Source organism: Anastrepha ludens, chromosome 3, assembly GCF_028408465.1.
Source record: "Anastrepha ludens isolate Willacy chromosome 3, idAnaLude1.1, whole genome shotgun sequence".
Lineage (NCBI taxonomy): Eukaryota > Metazoa > Arthropoda > Insecta > Diptera > Tephritidae > Anastrepha > Anastrepha ludens.
In genome coordinates this window covers 25539299-25560271 of record NC_071499.1, presented here as the reverse complement: position 1 = coordinate 25560271, position 20973 = coordinate 25539299, and the positions used below count along the sequence as shown (strand labels likewise).

The 20973-nt window shown below is 37.5% G+C and overlaps 1 protein-coding gene across 1 annotated transcript in view; it reads right to left on the bottom strand.

The window, feature by feature from the left end:
• Positions 1-20973, bottom strand: part of LOC128857208 (chondroitin sulfate synthase 2) — an 87911-nt gene that overhangs the window by 6074 nt on the left and 60864 nt on the right. Inside the window, exons 3-6 of the mRNA XM_054092851.1 lie at positions 10848-11003; positions 7343-7936; positions 6961-7272; positions 6701-6881 (exon numbers count right to left, since the gene is read on the bottom strand). Coding sequence (XP_053948826.1) covers positions 6701-6881; positions 6961-7272; positions 7343-7936; positions 10848-11003 — 1243 coding nt within the window. The remainder of the gene's footprint in view (positions 1-6700; positions 6882-6960; positions 7273-7342; positions 7937-10847; positions 11004-20973) is intronic.

The following is a 20973-nucleotide window of genomic DNA, read 5'->3' as shown; positions in this document are numbered from 1 at the left end:
TATCTCTTAACGAGATAAGTGTTCAGAATTCTGTCCAAGTTATCTGGATACCGGGTCACAGTGGATTCGAAGGTAACTGCAAAGCTGATGAGCTCGCAAGAGCCGGAGCTGCGCAATCAAATGTTAGTAACTTACCCACAATCCACATTCCGCTCTCAACATGTAAATTACTCATTGATCGAGAATTTCACAGCATTGCTGATCGGAGGTGGCGAGTGGAAACTACTTGCGTTACGACCAGACAAATCTGGCCATCCTACAATCTGAAACAGACAAAAACCCTTATAAGTCTTTCGAAACACGAACTAAGGCATATAATATCTCTTATCACCGGCCACTGCCTGTTGGGCACTCACGCACGTCGGCTCGGGGTTCCTCAGAACGACCTGTGCAGATACTGCGAGGACGAAGATGAGGAAGTATCGAGTAGACATTTGCTGTGCAGTTGTCCCGGTCTAGCCAGAAGTCGCCTCGCTCTTCTTGGCTCTCCAACAATTGACAATCTTTCAGTACTCTCGAACCTGAAAATCGAATCTCTCATCAAATTCTCGAAACGAATTAATATCTTTGACCAAAATCCACAATAAAAATCTCGGTTAGGTGGGGAAATCATGTAACATAATGAGCTCTAGGGCAACACAACGGACCCAACTTGCGGTCTATGTGGCACTCCGATGCGGGGTCACCCTTAAACCAACCAACCAACCAAATGAAAAAATAAATAAATAATGGGCATTTAAGTGCTTTTTTATATCCAAAACACGACAGGTGAAAAGAAAAAAACAATAAATAAAAATATATGAATAAATTAAATAGAAAAAGAACTTAATAAATAAAAAAAATTAATAAAAAACATTAAACAAAAATATTTAAAAAAAAACGATACATAAAAATATTATAAGGAAAAATTAAATTAATTATAGTACAGAAATTAAAATAAAATATTTAAAAAAGTTTGAATAAAAAAATAAAGAAAAACCTAAGAAAACAAAATAAAAAACAAAACAAAAAGTGAAATGTTATTATAAAAAAATTAAATAAATAAAATTAATAAAACTTAAAAATTAAACAGAAAAAGAACTAAACAGTCAAATTAAATAAAAGAATTGAATAAAAAATTATTTTAAACAATAAAATTAAATAAACGACAAACTAGTAATAAACATTATGTAAAAAGTAATTTATAAAAGTATTATAAAAAAATTAAATAAAATAAAACTAAAGTAAATATTCATTAAAGAAAAAAAACTAATATTAATCAAATTTAATTAAAAAAAATTACATTTAACAAATATCATAAAGTGAAACATTAAGTTCTAAGTTAAAATAAATCGGTATATAAAACTATACGAAATAGAATTAAATAGAAAAAGAATTTAACAAAGAAAATTAAATATAAAATTGAGTAAAACTTTTTTTTTAATATTAATGAAATAAAGAAAAACGAAACGATACATGATAATAAAATATTATATAAGTAATAAAAAAAATAAAAAAAAACTAACAAAAAATTAATACAAATTAAATAAAATGAATTAAAAACGATTATAAAAATTATTTATAAAAACAATTGAATTAAATAAAAAGTCAAATTAAATTTAAAATTTAAATTTTTCGTCATATCTTCGACATCTATAGTCATATCTTAGAGTAAGACATTTCCTTTTGTTTCAAATTTTTTTGGTTGAGGTACCCCGTTCAAGTAGCCAACAGATCTCAGTTCTTACCGCCTAATGCAAATGCAATGCAAACAATCACGTTAACGTGATGATGTCAATGTAAGCATATCAAACCGGTGGATGAAATCATGTGATGATAGCACATTTATGTCATATAATAAGGCCATGTCAGATAACGTCACATCATTTCAGACGAGATCAAATCATGTCATTCTAAAAAAAATCACTTCAAATGATATCAAATTCTGTCATTATGCCCAATAATGTCAGTGGATAACAAATTACGTGATGAGCGAAAATCATATCAGGCGATATCAAATCGCGTGATGAGATCAAATCGCGGCATTCGAAAAAAATCATGCCAGGCGATATCAAATCGCGTGATCAGATCAAATCATGCCATTCGAAAAAACAAAATCATGTCAGACGATATCAAACCGCAAGGGGATGCCATATCATGTTGTGATATCAAATTATGCCAGTTGATATAAAATCGTCAAATCATTCCATAGGAAAAAAACTTCTTCAAAGGATATCGAATGAACATCAGATTACGCCGGACCGGCACATATAAAAAAAAACAGTATCAATGAAAAGAAATTAGTGAAAAGAATCTCTTCAGATGAAATCTAATCCGTTAACATTAGCTGATACCTAAATTAAATCAATCGGTAAAGGGTAAATTCTCTCATATTCAGGAAATAGAGTAAATGCTAAGAAAATCATACTGTAGTCATCTGTCTTTACCTTGAACCTATTTATATTATATATTGTATACTGAGCTTAATTTTAGAATCAGCACGGAAAATCTAACAGAGCATTGTAGATGGAATTATCATCTTACTAAAGTGGGAATATACTCCAATGGAATTAGCAGGTTCTGTAGGCAGAAAGATGAAACTGCCAAACATATGCTGACATCGAGCCCAGCAAGTTGGGCTCAAAGAAATACTCTGAATACATAAACGGGGCACAATAGATCTTTCAGATCGCAGTGTTGCATCGCCTTATAATAATAATAATTAAGTACTGCATTTGTAATCAAAGCGAACATTGAAATTTATACCCGCCGACTATGAAAAAATTCGCCAAATGGACTTGAAACATTTAAATGAAAGAAAATCTTGACCCTTATCAGATAATGACGAATATGCAAGTGCATTTCTGACAGAAAAAAGTTTCTCAAAAAACCAACTGGGGTTTGGCAGCACATACAGAACTGTAGGTGGGAGAATAAAAAAAGATGCACATCAAAAAGAGCAGCAGAAGTCCGATCAAGATGGAATGCGTTGTCGATTCACATATAGATAGATATAGAAGTTTTATTTTATAGTGGTCCAAGAACCTATGTATATACATAAGCAGTATAATAACACAGGTCTACATAGTATTCTTTCTGGTTTCCAAAGTAGTTTTGAGCGTTGCAAACGACTTTTAGGTCCAAAATGCTCATCACGTCACGGTTTTTTAAAAAATTGGAAAGAAGGAAAGGGGCTGATGAACTGGCAGAAATGAATAAAGGAAATGAGAAAGCTGATGAACTGGCAACACAAGGGACATCCTATGACAAATCCGAAGCGGTAGAAATAGGCTGTCCTCAAGGCGCGTGCAAAAGAGAGATCTTCTCGATATTCCAGAAGCAGCCCGTTGACAGATGGACTAACGCAGATACCTGCAAAATAACTAAACAAACGTGCCCAAATTTCAACAAATCCAGAACTGATGAGTTGCTAAGAAAGCCACGAGCAGACATATTCAGAATTATGTCAACAATCACCGACCACTGACCTTTGGGAGACCATGGCAGGAAGATGGGGTGGCCGAGCAACGATAGATGTAACATAGAAGCTGCAATCAAGAAGAATCTAAAGAAGCAATCTTTAACTACTTTGGTGAGTGCCCAAGTCTGGGTGCTCTATGGCATGGAACGCTGGGGGAATTATCGATGGTGAACTTGAAAGAAATTGCAGAAAAGAAAATAAACGACATAGGCAGCTTCAGAGTCAAATTAAGGTGGTTTGACTAATAAAAAGTAATGGTTCTGGAAGAGGTGTATCAAAATGGCATCTTTTGTGCTAATTGAGTCTGGGCTATGTCACTCTGAGAACACCTCCACCACCACCGCCACCATCATAAATCCGTAGAAACCCGCGTGTTTATGGAAATTTAAATAAAACATAAATTTTACGCTTTTAAATGGTTATTATGGGGATGGTTCCATATGTAGAAGTCCACGCAAGTTGGGAAAGTTACTGAGCGCCATTCACTTGGGAGTGGCCAAGACGATTCTTCTACATATGGTTCAAAGCAGCTCACAACTTCCGGGATTAGCTCAAGTATCCTCTGGGTAGCTTCCGAACACCCGTTCGGGAGTGAGCCTACGTGAGAAGGCGAAGCATTCCAGGATAGCTGGTTGTGCGCTGAGTTTGGGACCCGCCACTTAAAAGTCGCTCCCAATGAAAAGATGTACAAAGCCTAGGATGAGAACTTCCTATACTGAGGACGAACTAAGGATCGGCTAAAATCGCATAAGCGGTTACCGCACCAATTAAGAAGAAGAAGATATGCAAGTTCCATAAAAATTAACAGCTTTAAATAAAATGGGGTTAATTCTTTAAGGTCCAGTGATTGCGATCGAATTGCAAATTCTTATGAGCTAAGTTAAATTACTACTAAACTAAAATAACTACTCAGATGTAAGTTGTTCAAAACTACAAGAGAAATAATCAGCGACTCTAAAAATCTCAGAGGGTGCAACTTGATCAACTTAACTCAATTTTTTTAAATCCGAACCCTCAAAAGCCGGCGAGTAGTTATTTTATGAGGTAGATGTGTTAAGGGGTTACATGGGTTTCGCCCGGTAAAAAAAAGGCCTGTTTTCAATATTTTTTTTTCTATGTAAAAATTGTTTATTTAATTCAAACTTTTTTCTGGCTTACAGATACATATTTAAAGAATAATTTCTGAAATTTCCAAAAAAAAAGATTAAAACTCCTCCATTGTGACGTCATTTCCGGTGACCACTCCAAAAACAGGTGCGTGCGCGTTGTCAGCATAACTCTTGACAGAATCATCAAAAATGAAAAAAAATAAGTGTTTTAGTTACGACTCGTACTTGAACGAAGGAAAGAAAAAAAAACGTAAAAATTGGAGTTTTGGCAGACATTTTTCCAAAAAAATGAAAATTTCGGTAAAATTTGCTTGACATTTTGTTTAAAAAAAATCCTTCGTTCAAGCACGAGTAAATTGTATTTCGAATACCTGTGTAAAATTTTATCAAAATCGGTTGAGTAGTTTTCGAGAACATTTGACAACCGACTTTGAAAACACGGTTCCGAGAAAAACGCGTTTAAAGTTTTGAGTAACAATAAAAGTGGCTTGGAGCGTACACCTTCCAAAGGCTGTATCTCCGAAACTATTATTCGGATCGACTTGAAAATTTAAGACAACAGTCTTGAGATGTTGTAGAAATTAATAAGCAAAAACAATCGATTTTTTAGAACCCACGAAACCCATGTAACCCCTTAAGCACAAATCAGTCTTATATCATTGGATATCGGGTTTATATAACAAAACAAAAAAAAAACGGGATTTTGTAGACCTGTGTACTTTATGTGCAATTCTTCAAATAGATAGCTTCATATTTAACGAGTTTCTCCAGCCAAAAATCAATGAAATACAATGGGAGGTTTGCTATTATCTGCTGAGGGGCGACCGCTTTTTAAAAAAAAAATGATTCGAACCTCTGCTCCTCCGAATGGTATTCACGTACCAAACGATTCGGATATGGCGGCCGCTTTAACCTCAGTTCAACTTTTTTATATCACAGAACTCAAAAGCCAACGAGTAGTTATTTATACAAGGTGGGCCATATAGCGTTTGCTTTTTGAACCACATATTTTTTTGCGAATGGTAACACAAATGACATGTCAAATGTGTTCATAATTTACTTAAAGGTTTGACATTTACGAAATGGGACGCTATACGCTTGAACAAAATTGGGAAATATTGAAAACCTATTTCCAAAGTGGTGAGTCTTCTTCTACTTTTCTGATTTTCACATCGGTGGCTACGTCAATAAGCAAAATTGTCGGATTTGGGGCTCAGAAAATCCACACGCTACTGTAGAGAAGCAAATGCATCCACAATGAGTCACTGTTTGGTGCGGTTTTTGGTCTGGCGGCATCATCGGGCCATTTTTTTCGAAAATGAGCGAGGAGCCGCGTTTACAGTAAATGGCGAGCGTTACCGTGATATGCTCAACGAGTTGTTTCCAAAAATTGAAGAGGATGACATGGACGACATTTGGTTTCAACAGGACGGTGCAACTTGTCACACTGCCAAAGTTACACTCGAACTTTTGGCTACCGTTTTTGAAAACCGAATAATCAGCCGAAATTCCGATATCAATTGGCCGCCTCGGAGCTGTGATTTAAGCCCGTTGGACTATTTTTTGTGGGGAGCCGTTAAGGACAAATGCTATGCGAACCATCCAGAGACGATTGATGCTTTAAACACGGAATTGAAGTTGCCATTCATGAAATTGAAGCCCAATCAATCGAAAATGTGTTTAAAAATTGGGTTGATCGAATGGCCTACTGTAAAGCCAGTCGTCGCAGTCATTTGAACGATATTATTTTTCATTCATAAATGACAATGTTCAATCTTCAAAATAAAAAAAAGTTTGAAAAAATATTGATTAGTTTTTTTTTTATAGCCAATTCAAAAAGCAAATTTTACATGGCCCACCCTATATGAGGCAGAATAGTGTTCAGCGCTCAATGATAGGGTAATAAAAACGGGGTAATAGTGTAATTTTATAGACCTGTGTACTTTATGTGCAATTCTTTAAATAGATAGCTTCATACTTCACGCGCTCCTTATGCGAAAAATCAACGATGAGGTCACACTATTTCCAGATAAATATGTACTTTTTGATTGGATTATACTGGTTCCCTTTTATTGCTTTGCAAACATTGTGACGTACGCATCAATTAATTCGTCACTTTTATATTACATACCTTGCACATAATCACGACTGTAGAAAGCTGTTAGATCGTAATTCCATTTATCAAAATAGCCGGTTCCTTGACTCACATCACACGATTCACATTCCTTACAAAAGTGCGCCAACCTGCATGGATACATCATAAAACCAATGGGCGAATATATTTGGAAACCCTGAATGGTATTCATACGAACCTAAATGTAATGATGGAAAATATGTAAGTAACGAAATGGTATTCAAAAATGTTATTGTTCACACTTTTCAAGCACTTACTCGGTTCAAAAAGTCCGCTTTGAAAGTGATATCGGTTGACGCCATCAGCACAAGACTATCGAGTCCGATTTTGGGCAGCGCCAAATCTGCCACCACAACACTTAATATTTCATTACGTCCATACACGGAGTTGAGCATAATATCCTCGGGTGGTGGCGCATCACTAAGTATTGACGGCAGGCGTATGGATACCCAAGCTATGCGCGAACCATCATTTTTGTACTTTGTTGATAGATCTAAAGCGAGCGTTTTGAGACTTTTGAATGGATCGTTGTCACCTTTGCTCATGGAATCGTATCGATAGAGGAAAATCTAGGGGGTTAGGTAATGCATTATTATAAAAGTAATTTATTGAATTCACTTTCTTGCTGCCTCAACATACCATCAGTAGAAATGTGTTATCCTGATTTTGCATGCAAATGCGTTCATATTCGGCTATGAAATTGATACCATCCTCTGCTTGATGCTCAAAAGTGGGCACCATAATGGCAATGCGTGTACTTTCGGTGACATATGGCGATGGTATCACCTCAACGCGCCCCAGTGGCTTAACAACTTGAAAACTTTTCGTCACCAACTCATCTGAACGGCTGGTGTCACGCAAATTTAAATGCAATTGATAATCCATGCCACGCGTCGCATCGAATTTCCTGTAGACGGTATGCAAGTTGACAAACTGCAAATGCGGATGCTTCCGTTTGGCGTAGGCAATCGCAATTTCAAGCACTCTATCAAAATCCAACTTTTCGTTGTGACTCAGCGGCTCGACCACATTTTCGGCATTGGGCAGAAAGATGTGTGTGTTGTTGATGAGATGCCATGTTATGATGTCATGCCGCGTTTCGGGCGCAGAACCAAGCGGCACACCAAGTGGCCAGCGTATTTCGAGTATGTTATTTGATATTGAACCGTTGGCTATCCGATAGGATTTACGCTCCAAATCGAAGCTGCGTTGTTGTACTAATTCTAAATGATACTGAAAATGGCGGTAAAAGTGTAATTTTTTTATAAAAACTAGAAATTAGTATGTACCCGGGTGCTCAATAAGTTTTGCGGTTCGATTAGAAGAACACTGGTTTATGGTTTGAGATACACTTACCCCTGAATACCAAAACACTTGTTCTACCGAGATTTGAATTAACGAACTCCATCCCAGAAGTGAGCATCAGGAAGGGCTGCAAAATGCGTTTCCCTAGCTGTTGTGAACTCATCATTTGATGAAAAATGTTTTCCACGCATGCATTTTTTTAGGTCCGGAAACAGATGGAAGTCACTAGGGCCAAATCTGGTGAATACGGTAAGTACTCCAACAACTCGAACTTTAATTCATAGAGTTTCGCTATTGTCAAAATGCTCTTGTGAAACGGTGCATTGTTCTGATGAAAAATAATTTTTTTCCTTTTGCAAAGTGGGTAGGTTAGGTTAGGTTAGCCTGGTTGGCAATAAGCCACGCATAGACCTTTTGGTCCCGAGCGATACCAGATGGAGACCGACCTCTATGAATACCTAAAGTAGACATCATGTAGCATGTCAGCGCTTTTGGCGAATCTAAGTAGAGCTGAGAGCTCCGCTTTTGAGACGTCCGCCAGACCCTCAAACAATGGGACTCCCGGCATTTTAAACGCGGTTTTAATAATGCCGGACAAACGCATAGAAGGTGTTCCAAAGTTTTCTCAACATCCTTTCTGCATTTCCTGCATTTGTCCGTGTTAGCAATCCCTATCTTGTACGCATGTTCAGCCAATAGATTGTGACTTGTTAGCATACCTATGGTAGTTCTGCAGTCCTTTTGCGAGAGTGTAAATACGAATTGAGTCAGTTTTTTGTCCTTATTTCTACACATAACTTTTGCTGTTTTGCATGTGGTCAGATTAGTCCACCTAGCTTCCACTAGTTTTTTCATGTAGTCGTCAATTTCGTTGTATATTGTATTTAGCGGGATTGCGCATGTCGGTCTCTTGTTTAAATGGTAGTCTAACAGCACTATTTGCTATCTCATCTACTATTTCGTTCCCCATAATGCCTTTGTGACCAGGCACCCAATGCATATGCAGCCTACTGTTTGCGGCTAGCCTTTCTATGGCCTCTCTGCTCCGTTGAACATTTTTGGGCTTAATACAATATGAGCTTATTGCTTTTATTGCTGCTTGACTGTCCACGTATATATTAATTGTTGAGTTCTTTCTTGTTCTAGTGTATGCTAGCTCCGCGGCTTTCCCCACAGCAAAAACTTCCGCTTGGAAAATACTGCTGTGGTCTGGCAGCTTGAGAGGCTGCCTTATCCCTAGTTTTGAGCAATAAATTCCCGCTCCCACTCCGTCTAAAGTTTTAGAGCTGTCTGTATAGATGCGAAAAGTTCTATGGCCAGGCTTCATGCCTTTGTGCCATCCCTCCTCTTCAATTGTAGTGCGAAACCTTCTCTCCCAATTAAAGTACGGAGTCATGTAGTCCGTGCAACCTGAGCTCCACTTTCCTATTGAGCTGTGACAGAAGGTTCTGCATGTGAATGCCCCTGCAGCCACTAGTCTCCTCGTGGATTTCGCTGCCAGGTTTTCTGCCATACGGTCAATAGGTGGCATGCTGAGTATCATTTCCAGCGCCGCCGTTGGAGTGGTTTTCATCGCTCCTGTTATGCATAGAGCAGCGAGTCGTTGAATCCTTTCCAGTGGCATTAAGTATGCCAGTTTTCTTGTCGGAGTCCACCATACTAAGGCTTCATACAGCAATATCGGTCTAACTACTGCCGTGTAGCACCAATGCATCAGAGAGGGTGATATACCCCAAGTAACGCCCAGCATTCTTTTACATGCGTTCAACGCATTACTGGCCTTTTTCCCCTCTCCTCAACATTCTACTTCCACAGCAATTTACTGTCCAGTATTACTCCGAGGTACCTCGCATGATCTTTGAGTAGTAGTTCGTTGTTGCATAGCTTCGGGAGGTTCCACGCCGGGACCTTGTATATACTTCTTGGTAAAAAGTACCATGTCCGTTTTTCCTGCAAAGTGGGTAATTTTTCACGATCTTTTTCGTTCAGCTGGCCTAAAAGGTTACAATAGTATTCCGAATTTGTTGTTTTACTAGTTTCACAAACGAAATTACTTTCGCATCCCAAAAAACTGATGCTAACACCTTCTTAGCCGACTTCTGGACACGAACTCGTTTCGGAGCCGAAGAACCAGGTTCACACCACTCTTTAGCCTCTTGTTTCGATTTAGAATCATGGTGATAGACACAAGTGTCATCCATAGTTATGAATTGAAGCACAAAGTCCACTTTATCCTTTCGAAAACGCTCTAAATATTGCTGATTGTTAAGAGAGTCGCATTCGAATGTGTTTTTGTTCCGTAGTTAGCGAATGCGGCACCCATTGTAAACACAGCTTTCCGAAATCCTATACTTCAGTCAAAATATTGCTTCCACTGCCAAATGGATTTCTAGGGGTTTCTACAAAATCTCTTTCAGTCACGCGTCGATTTTCCATATCCTGTATTTTTTTTCTACGATTTCTGATCTTGTTGCTGTTTTTGGATGTCCTTGACGTGCGTCCTCTTCAAGGCTCGTGAGACCACGTTTAAATTCAGCAACCCATCTTTCTACTGTACTATCGATGGAGAAAAGTCTTTATACACTTTCAACATTCCTCCATAAATTTCCTTTGCTTTTAAACTTTTCAATAATTCGAATACACGATACTTGATTTTTAGCTACTAGGTTGTTGATTAATGAAACTTCAGATACATACCTTCATATGAAGAGTGTACCAATGCAACAAAAAAAAAAAAATTAGGCTAGTATTAACGCCCTCTCTTATCGAACCGCAAAACTTATTGGACAGCCTAGTATTTTTATGTAATTGTTACTGGGAAGCAAATTCCGCCACTTACCCTGGAGTAATAGGCATGCAAACGATAAAAGTCGTCCATAGATCTTACGGGGTACACCAAAGTCGCACTTCGGAAGGTCGCATCTCTGGCAAGGATATTTAAATCCTTAAATAATTTCACATGTGGCTGCAATGTGTACATGTCTTCATGCACCCCCTAAAATAATAAAAGAAAATTGGTGTTTAATAGTTACACTACTGGGTTATATTATTTACACGATGCATTCAGCTAATTAAAAAAAAAAATAAACAAAATGTAAAAAAATCCACGCAACCATTTAATTGGCGCTGGACCGAACAGATACAACAAAGTGGTACGCACTTTACACTCATTTGCAATGCACTTCCTGATGGGAAAACCTATGCCGCATTCGAACGGCAGGCGGTGTTTCTAGAGAAGCTTTTTTAAAATCAGAATTGCAGTTGGAGGCCATGCCCACTGTGTGCCGAGTTCAACCGAATTGTAGTCACTCGAACCCCCACTCGTTTAATGAGGTTCTCTACTGAGATGAGGAAAGTATTTCCGAAACGTTTCACAATATCTTACGCCGCATTCATGTGAATTGGTCACCAAGATCATGCGATTTGAGGCTATTGGATTTTTTTCTTTGGGGGTTTTTGGATTTTTTGTTTTATAACCAGCATAGATACAATATAAAATACATAACAATGTTTGTTGACACTGCAATTAATTACACATAAGTGTAACTTTAGACCTGTGTGGCTTTAGACCTGGAAAGTCTACCATCGACCAGATATTCACAATACACCAAGTCTTGGAAAATACCCATGAAAGAAGAATCGACGCATATCATCTTTTCGTCGACTTCAAAGCTGCATTCGACAGTACGCAAAGGAGTTACCTGTATGCCGCGATGTCTGAATTTGGTATCCCCGCAAAACTAATACGGCTATGCAAGATGACGTTGCTCAGTACGAGCAGCGCCGTCAGAATTGGGAAGGATCTCTCCGAACCGTTTGATACCAAACAGGGTTTCGGACAGGGAGACTCACTGTCGTGTGACTTTTTTAACCTGATTTTGCAGAGCATCGTACGAGCCGCAGAACTTAATCGCTCAGGCACAATATTTTATACAATTGTTGGCGTATGCCGATGATATTGACATCATCGGCCTTAACAACCGCGCTGTTAGTTCTACCTTCTCCAAACTGGATAAGGAGGCGAAGCGAATGGGTCTGGTTGTGAACGAGGACAAAACGAAGTACCTCCTGTCGTCAAACAAACAGTCGGTGCACCCGCGTATCGCCACCCACGTCATTGTCGGCAGTCATGATTTCGGCGTTATAAAAAGACTTCGTTTATTTAGGAACCAGCGTTAACACCGATAACAGTGTCAGCCTTGAAATACAAGTAGAATCTCTCTTGCCAACAAGTGTTACTTTGTTCTAAGTAGGCAACTGAGCAGTAAAGTTCTCTCTCGACGAACAAAAGTAACATTCTACAAGGTTGTCATCATGCCCGTCCTAACGTATGGCGCAGAAGCTGAAAGTATTCGATGCGGTACCAGCTGGTGGTAGCAAAGGAAGAGGTAGGTCTCCTCTGCGTTGGAAAGATCAGGTGGAGAAGGACTTGACTTCACTTGGTGTGTCCAATTGGCGCCGGTTAGCACGAGAAAGAAACGACTGGCGCGCTTTGTTAAACTCGGCCAAAATTGCGTAAGCGGTTATCGCGCCAATTAAGAAGAAGAATGTCATAATTTCTATATGATAAAAAAAAAATTCGCGGAATAAAATGCTTAAAAACATGAGTTTTGGGGCGAATTTCCCTACTATTTTTGCTTCGAAAACATTATTTTTGCGAAAAATTTTCAAAAACTTGACACATAGAAAGTAATATCATAAAAAAGATGTGTGCAAAATTTCAGGAAGATCGGTGAATAACTTTTCGAGTTATCGTGTACGCCAATTCGAAAAATATAGTTTTGAGAAAAACGCATTTAAATTTTGAATACAACGTAACTATACCTCTCCCAGCGCTCGAACGCAAAGAATAGAGTCGTCACGGTTGACGATCTATAATATAAGAAATACTTAAATTTACGTTCTAAAATTTTTTTTGACATATTCTTAAAGGATTATATTAACATTTTATGAAAGAAAAAATTTTTTTTTTCGAAATTTTACAGGTATCTGTCCCTTTAAAATGCGACTTATCACATCACTCTCACAATGCACACACAACTTTATGATTTACGCTTAAGCACTTACATATGGTGGCACAAAATTAATCACCTTTTGGGAAGAATGTTAAACGTTAATCATAATTTACACTTGTGATCAAGAAAGCTGCAGAATACAAACAGATAAAATAAAGATACCCATCACTCAAATACATTTTTTTTACTTCATAAAAAAATAAATTTTTAAATAAAAAACAATAACAAAATTGGATGACTAATTTTGCGCCACCTTGTTCAGTACTTGCTATCCAGGTACACGCGCTGTTCTTATTGTTGTTGTAGCAGCATAAACATTCACCATACTCAAATACGGGGAATGCTGCTGAAGTGACAGTCCTTGGCCGGATATAAATCTGGGTCGTTCCAGTTACGTAGAACCGACTGTCGTAGAAACGGGTACACGCGCTTTAAAGGTTATGTTGAAATTTTAAACCACGGCCGGACTTGGTATTCTTTTAAGAATTATGTTTTGTTTTGAAATTCGTGCAGGAACGAAAATGTCGTGAAAAAAAAACATTTGTGATTCGTCTAAAAAAAGACGGTTTAAAAAGATACTTGGGCGCACATACAAATATGATAAATACAAGATAACTACATTTCCAGACTCTTAAGTGCGCAACTGTAAGTACACACATACATAAAGTATTCTATCTACATATTTTAATTGCATGGCGTGTGATCATCTCCGGCATGACGACCATTGAAACCATAAATAAAAAATTTTCGCGGTGCTGTGTATTTCTTGCATACGCGCCTTTTTTTTTGCTTTTTTGCTCTTTTGCTAAACTTCAGTTAAATGATGTTATGGCAAAGCTTTTTAATTAAGCGCCGGACCTCTAATGAATTCTGAGAATACTTTTTTTCTGCTCTCATTTTTTGTTCGCCATGTGTTCGTTCGTAGCAACAGCAGCACCAATTTCGGGGAACCTTCACGCAGAACGAACGATTTTTGCGTGCTTTTAACTTCGCATTTCATATTCGGTGGTATTGTTTTATGTTGGCCATCAAGTAAATAAATGCGCGAAAGATGAAAATCAACATCATTTTTTGTTTACAAATGTTTATTCCTCGACGATGAGGTCTATATCAAAGGCATATATGTATGCACATATGTATGTGAGCTGCTTTGCTGAAAGCAAAATTTTACTAAATTTGTTCTTAAATATACGTATGCACATGCACATGTATACATACATACTAACATATATGTACAAATACAAGCATACATCAATAGTTTCGCATAAATAGTGCAAATAATAACATGAAAAATCAACCTAATAATTTTCCAGTACCATCTGAGTCATCTAACATCTTCGTTGCTATTTTGGTTGATTCACCAGGAGGTCTTTATGAATCTCAAATGTAAATACAAATTTTTGTTCTTGTTTATAAACCCTGCAGGGAACAACTAATTTTTATCGGAATTTTATCGAAATGAGCAACAAACAAAACCCAAAAAATTGCAATAATGGCAACAAAAACAAAATAAAGAGTGCATAGTAAGGAGGATATTCTCAGGGAAGTTTCTCTCGACTATCAACGGACTCATGCAATCAGCGTTAAGCGAACTCTCTAAGTGGGCGACCTTAAACGGTCTAATGGTTAATCCGGGCAAGCCCGAACTAGTTCTGTTCACTAGAAGATATGAGATTCCAAGTTTTCAGTTACCGTCTATTGATGGAGTAACACTAACCCTATCAAACGAAGCCAAGTATCTTGGCATAAGCATAAGTATCTGGGCTCAAAGCTTTCTTGGAAGAGGAACACCTAGGAAAGGATGAAGAAAGCTTTAAATGCCTTTTTTATCTGTAAGAGGACATTTGGCGAACCGTGGAGTTTTCATGTGGTGGGGGGCGTTGCTTCCAGGATCAAAACAGCAGGCATGCTAAAAGTCATCTATCAGTTCTACTATCTGTGGAATACCTGCAAGACGCATCGAAAACAGACTATCTGATCCCAAGATAGATCTGAAAAAAGACTACACAAGGTGAAGTCCAAAATAAACAAGACTGGCGTCATAAAAATGTTTTTTATGGCTCCATCTTTTGTATGAGTTAGTGCGTTGGAAGTTACGTCCCTAGCTGACTTCCAGTGAAAGCTTGGTGACATTCACTTTAGTGGAAGCGAAGTTGTTGCGTCTAAAGTGTCAGTATGTTTGTGTCATCGGTATAAAAATGAGCTTCGAACAAAGAGCTAATACCAAATTTTGTTTTAAAATTGGCAAAACGTTTACCGAAACATTTGAGTTGATGCAAAAAGTTTATGGCGATGATTGTCTATTTCGTGCTAGAGTTCGTGAGTGGTTTTCACGTTTCAGAAATGGTTGTGAGGACATAAATGACCTGAATGAACATACATACGGGCCGCCCAAAATCAGTAATTATCGAAAACTCCATCGAAATTGTTGAAAGGAAGACGTTTTGCGTCCGGCCTCTACGGAACAAACACTCTTTCGAAAAGCTTTTAGATCGCGCCAAACAGTGTATCCAGACCAGAGGGGACTATTTTGAATAAATAAACTCGAAGTTGTCAAAGCAAAACTCCTGTCCTTTCTATTTTAGCTCAGTCTTGTTTATTTTGGACTACACTCTGTAAAATGAGAATACCCGATAAACAGACCAAAGCCAGTTCAGATGATATTTATACGGACGGCTCAAAGGCACTGGATCGGGAGTGTACTCGCAACAATTATCTTTAAATTGCTTCTTTAACTTCCCAAACCGGTGTAACGTCTTCTAAGTAGAGATCTACGCTATAGACAAAGCAGCAAAGACGACAAGACTAATGGACTTACCTCCGGCAAACCTTACCATTTTTGTTGATAGTCAAGCAGCAATCAAGGCATTGGCCTCAGTGCACATCAAATCAATTCAAGATGTGTTAAAGAACACAGGAGATCGCTCTTGCTTATCCAACAACATAACTCCACACTTTGTTGGGGTACCGGCCACTCTGGAGCGGAGCGAAATGAAAGAGTGGATGAGTGTGCAAGAAAAGGGTATGAGTTGGACCTTCAGGGAGTGGTAGAGGACATTGGCATTCCTTTAAATGAACTGTACACTGCGATTGACTCGATTGTAATCGCGGAAACCAATAGAAGGTGGTCGCTGACTATTAACTGCAGGGTTTCCAAAGCACTCTGGGCAAATTGGCACCCTAGCCAATATAATGGGTGTACCTTACAATAATTTCTGCAGGAGTTGAGGAGATGAATAAGAAATTAAGTCGGTAAACACCTCCTCTTTGAATGCCCTGCACTTCAAAGAAGCCATGCGAAATATCTTGGCGAGTATTTCTTTGAAGACCTGGGAAATTTGCAAACTACTTAAAAAGATCTAAGTGGTTTAAGCAACTTAGTTATGGGATGGGAATCAAATGCAGGTCAGGTATCACAATGGGCCAGTTGGTTCTACTTTCCTGGAATAACCCAGGTTTAACCTCAAAGTAGAGAGATGTCATAGCCATAACCAGATAAATCTGCTGATCGAACCAATCTATGGGCAACATTGTAATCGATTAGAGGTGACATTTCATAATATGGTACTATAACCGTAACCGTACAGACCAATTGAGTATTGGTTTTTCGTCGTAACCGTAACCAACTGATTGTTGATTTGCTGCATTGTGCGATATAAACCAATTCTATTAATGGAAAAATTACGAATTTCCTCGTCACTGCTCATGTTGTTACCTTTCCTTTAGACCTTTACCGCTTCGAAATGGACAAATAAATGATAATATTTGTAAATATCAGCTGCTTATGACCATGGCACCGATAAGAACATAGAGGGCTGTAAATATCATTATGGTTAATACTACGGTTAAGGTTATGGTGTTATGGTATGGCACCTCTAATTTAACATTAAATTTGCTGTCATCGACTGCCACTTCGGCAGCATTTTCGAAAACTGTATGGGTGATATTTTATGCGTATGACGTAAAACAGTTTCATGCGCGCAAAACTGTGAAAAACCATCATCAGCAAACTTTGCAAAGGAAGAAGAAAAGTATGCAGGGAGATTGGAACACTTCCGAATGGTAGCCTCGCACCAACCTTTACGCGCTCCATTGCCTGTCTGTTTGTATACTTCCGCGCTCTAGTTTACAAGTGTCGATAATGATTGGCGTATGGCGCTATTTGTAAAACTTATAAATCTTTCGCTAGTGTGATTAATTTTGCGCCACTTTGTATTAGTATTTGTTTCTGCTAATTAGATTTTTTCCTACCTTCGAAATTGACGTGACTCTTTCAGTTTTATTATGTGTAATTAGCAGTTAATCTAAAATTTTCATAAAATTTTGTTTGCGTGTTCCCAAAAAATAAAAATGATAAGATACTTATGAAAATTATTAGATAAATCTGAGAAATGTTCTCATAAAATCTTCAAAAATATTAAAAGTTTGAATTTTTGAGAGCTTCATAGCCCAGCGCCACCTATCGAGCCGTTTTTGAAGGAAAATAGTTCACTTCTGCAAGTTAATATTGTTTCGAATTTGAGTCGAAGCGCACCATAAATACGATTTTTAGAGACATCTCGAGGCCAGCGCCATCTATCGAACCAACTGGGTACCAACAACCAACAAGTAAATGTATTCCATAATTGCTTCAAAAAATATCTTTACACCTAGTTTTCTCTTAATTTTCAGGACAAACTTTTCAGTGTAATTTTAGACCTTTTCAATTAAATTAACAACCAATCTTGTAATGTTAAACTTAAAATCACTAAATTTAATTTGTTGTACTACAATAAAATCTTTTTTTATACATATAAATATGCAGATTTCATTACATAAAAATGTTGTTGCTGTTGTTGCAAGTAAGTACGGTGTAGTTCCCGATCGTCATCGTCTATTTCATCTAACGCTAGGCCCAAGATAAATGCTGTTTCGACGGGTTTGGTACCAAAGAGAGAGGAGTGTTAGTTGAGTGGGAAGCGTGTAAACAGGTGGTTAGTATCATGGAGGGACTTTCACATGCCGGACATATATTGAGTATGTCGCGGTCGATTCTGGATAGGTAGGAGTCTAACCTGCTTCAATATTCAGAACGTAATTGAGTCAAAGTTACGCAGGCCACACGAGGCACCTGAAGCTCTTCGACTGCGATGGGTGGCGGTTGTACTGTGATGACGATATGGGGGGTCGGAAGTTTAGGAAGGTGGTGAGAGACTCCCGCTGAATGTCGTTCAATGTCTGTACACATAAAAATGTGCCTTTACAGTTAGTTTGGTACGCTTAGTAAGTTGAAAACTTTTTTTAGTTTTTTTGACATTTAAGGTTTTTGCTTTTTAAGGGGTTGGGAGGGGTAGTCAGAATTAAAAAAAAATTGGACTTTTTTGCATTTTATTAAAGCATAATATCTTAAAAATATTGTGTGAAAATTTGAAGTGAATCCGATAAATACTTTTCCAGTTATTCAACAATTAACAAAGGGCGCTCGGGCACTCCGGCGCGTTCGTGAGCAAGTAGCGAGCAGCAGCTTAACTTTAAATGCATTTTTCTCAAAACTGTGTTTTTTGAACTGCTGATCACTGGAACTAAGGGCTTGTAGATCTCAATAAAATTTATACTGCTTTTGAAAAACATAAACAACTCGTGCCTGATGGAAGAACTTTTTTTATTCAAAAATTTTGATTTTTTTAAACAATTAATTGTCGGTTTTTTCTCAAAAATCTGAAAAATATTTGCTGAGACCGCCTATTGTTAATTTTGAAAAGAAAAAGCTACGATCAGGCTCAAGATTATCTATCAATAAAACTAATTTCTCTTGTCCGATTGATTTTAGATGAGTGTCCAATGATTTGTGATGATCACCGCAAGGGACTTCTGGAGAAATGGACTCCACACAAACAGCGATAACTTAAACAATCATTAATTTTTTTTTTGAAATTTTGCTTAAGTCATCTCGAAACTTGATTTTTTAATGCTATGTTTTTAGTTTTGTAAAATAAAGCAATTGACTAGCAAAAACAAAATTATTGAAAATCATAATTTTTTCGGGCCTCTGACTACTCCTAACCCCTTAATTATGACATTCTGCCAGCAAATGAACGAAATTTTTTAATCGCCTAAAATGTTTCAAACAAGATTTCGGTAATCTCTTCATAATTTTCGAAAAATCGATTTTTGTTTTTATTAAGATTAGTTTATACCTTCTCGAATATCGTGTAAAAGTTTTAAATTGCAATGTCTTACAAGAGCCACAGCCTGTGAGCGGAATCCATGTCTACGAGTAAATGCGTTTTTTCGAAAAATACATTTTTGAAATTGGTATGACGTCCCACTTAAAAACTAATCGAACGAATTGGCATGAATTTACTTTAGAGTATAAAGTGTTTAGGAAATAAAAAAAAATAAAAATTTAAATAAAAACGCCAAAGACAAGAATGTGCATTTGGGACTAAATAGAAAATTAGTTTCAGATTTCAATTGACTTTAAGCGGACATATACCTGTAAACGGCCATATTTTACCTGATTTTCATTAAAATTATTTAAAATGAACAAGTCAATATATTTTATTCAAAATTCGTGTACGCCAATTCGAAAAATTTGAGAAAAACGCGTCTAAAGTCGGCAACGTAAGTATGCCTCTATCAGCGCTCGAACGCAAAGAATAGAGTCTTCACGGTTGACGATCTATAATATAAGAAATACTTAAATTTACGTTCCAAAAATTTTTTGACATATTTTTAAAGGATAATATTAACATTTTATGAAATTTTACAGGTATCTGTCGCCTTAAGGTGGTGAATTTCCTAGCCGACTTTTGTTGGCTGAATGGGGCGGGAACGGCATCATCTTTTCTTTATATGTTTTTTGCGAAGCGTAATGCAGCGCTGCATTACTATGCCATCTTTATTTATTTTTCTTGCTATTAAAAAAATCGTTTTTGCACTTTAATATCGCACTAAAATGCTTTTTATTATGGTTTCTCATAACCCAAAAAGTCTTAAAAAATAACGCTTCATTTACGAGATTCCAAAGTACTTCCATACGTACATACATAGGTCCCCCACTCTTCAAGCAAAACAAATTAAAATTCATTATACCTCCATCTTTATAGTGGTTTAAACTTGTTTTCTCAAATACAATTAAATTAAATTATTATGAATCTTAAGCAAATTACTTTGTAATCATTATTTACTGCAGCAGCGCATGCATTTCATTGACCTTTGCCGATAACTCGTGAACGTTGGCGTAGTTCATAAGATCACTATCGTTACAATAAAATTTCTAGCTTTTTAATTAACCAACCGTATGAGCCATAAACTGCATCAGGCATCAGCAGCGGCAATTTGTTGAGTGCAAATACATTTGACTATAATTGCATTAAGATTGTCAAATGCCAAAGTAAACAACATTAAATAATACGATAACAAATATGTGCAAATGTGTGTTTGTATATGTATGGAGGTGTGGTGGTGGCTACTTTCAAAGCGTCGAAAGAAAGAGTGAATATTCCATGTGTTGTAGGGCCCGCATGCATTTGGGGGGACTACAAAAAAAAAAACGAAAGATGTGCAGTCAGTTTGGCGTCGTTTGCAATCGCACTAGCCAATCATCACTCGCCGCGCTCGCCGCTCGCTGCTCTCCTCAATCGCAACGACCAAATGTGCGCACAGTTGTCTCATCCACAGCACCAAATAGTTATCAACTGCCGGCAACTCGAGCAATCAAAATTAATTGAGAATGCAAAAATAACTATGTATATAAAAATAAATGTCAGATGCAAATTAGTTAAGTACTCTAACATTTAATTGAGCAACAGAATGTCCAGGCGGCCTCGGTTCAGTTGAGTGCGCTTAGACAACTGTCGACAACACACGACGACCTGCTGCTCGCACTCTTCTGTTTATTATGCATCACGTCTGTGCAGTGACAGCCTATTGAAGTGGAGTGTCCGATTCACTCAGAAAGCCCAAACG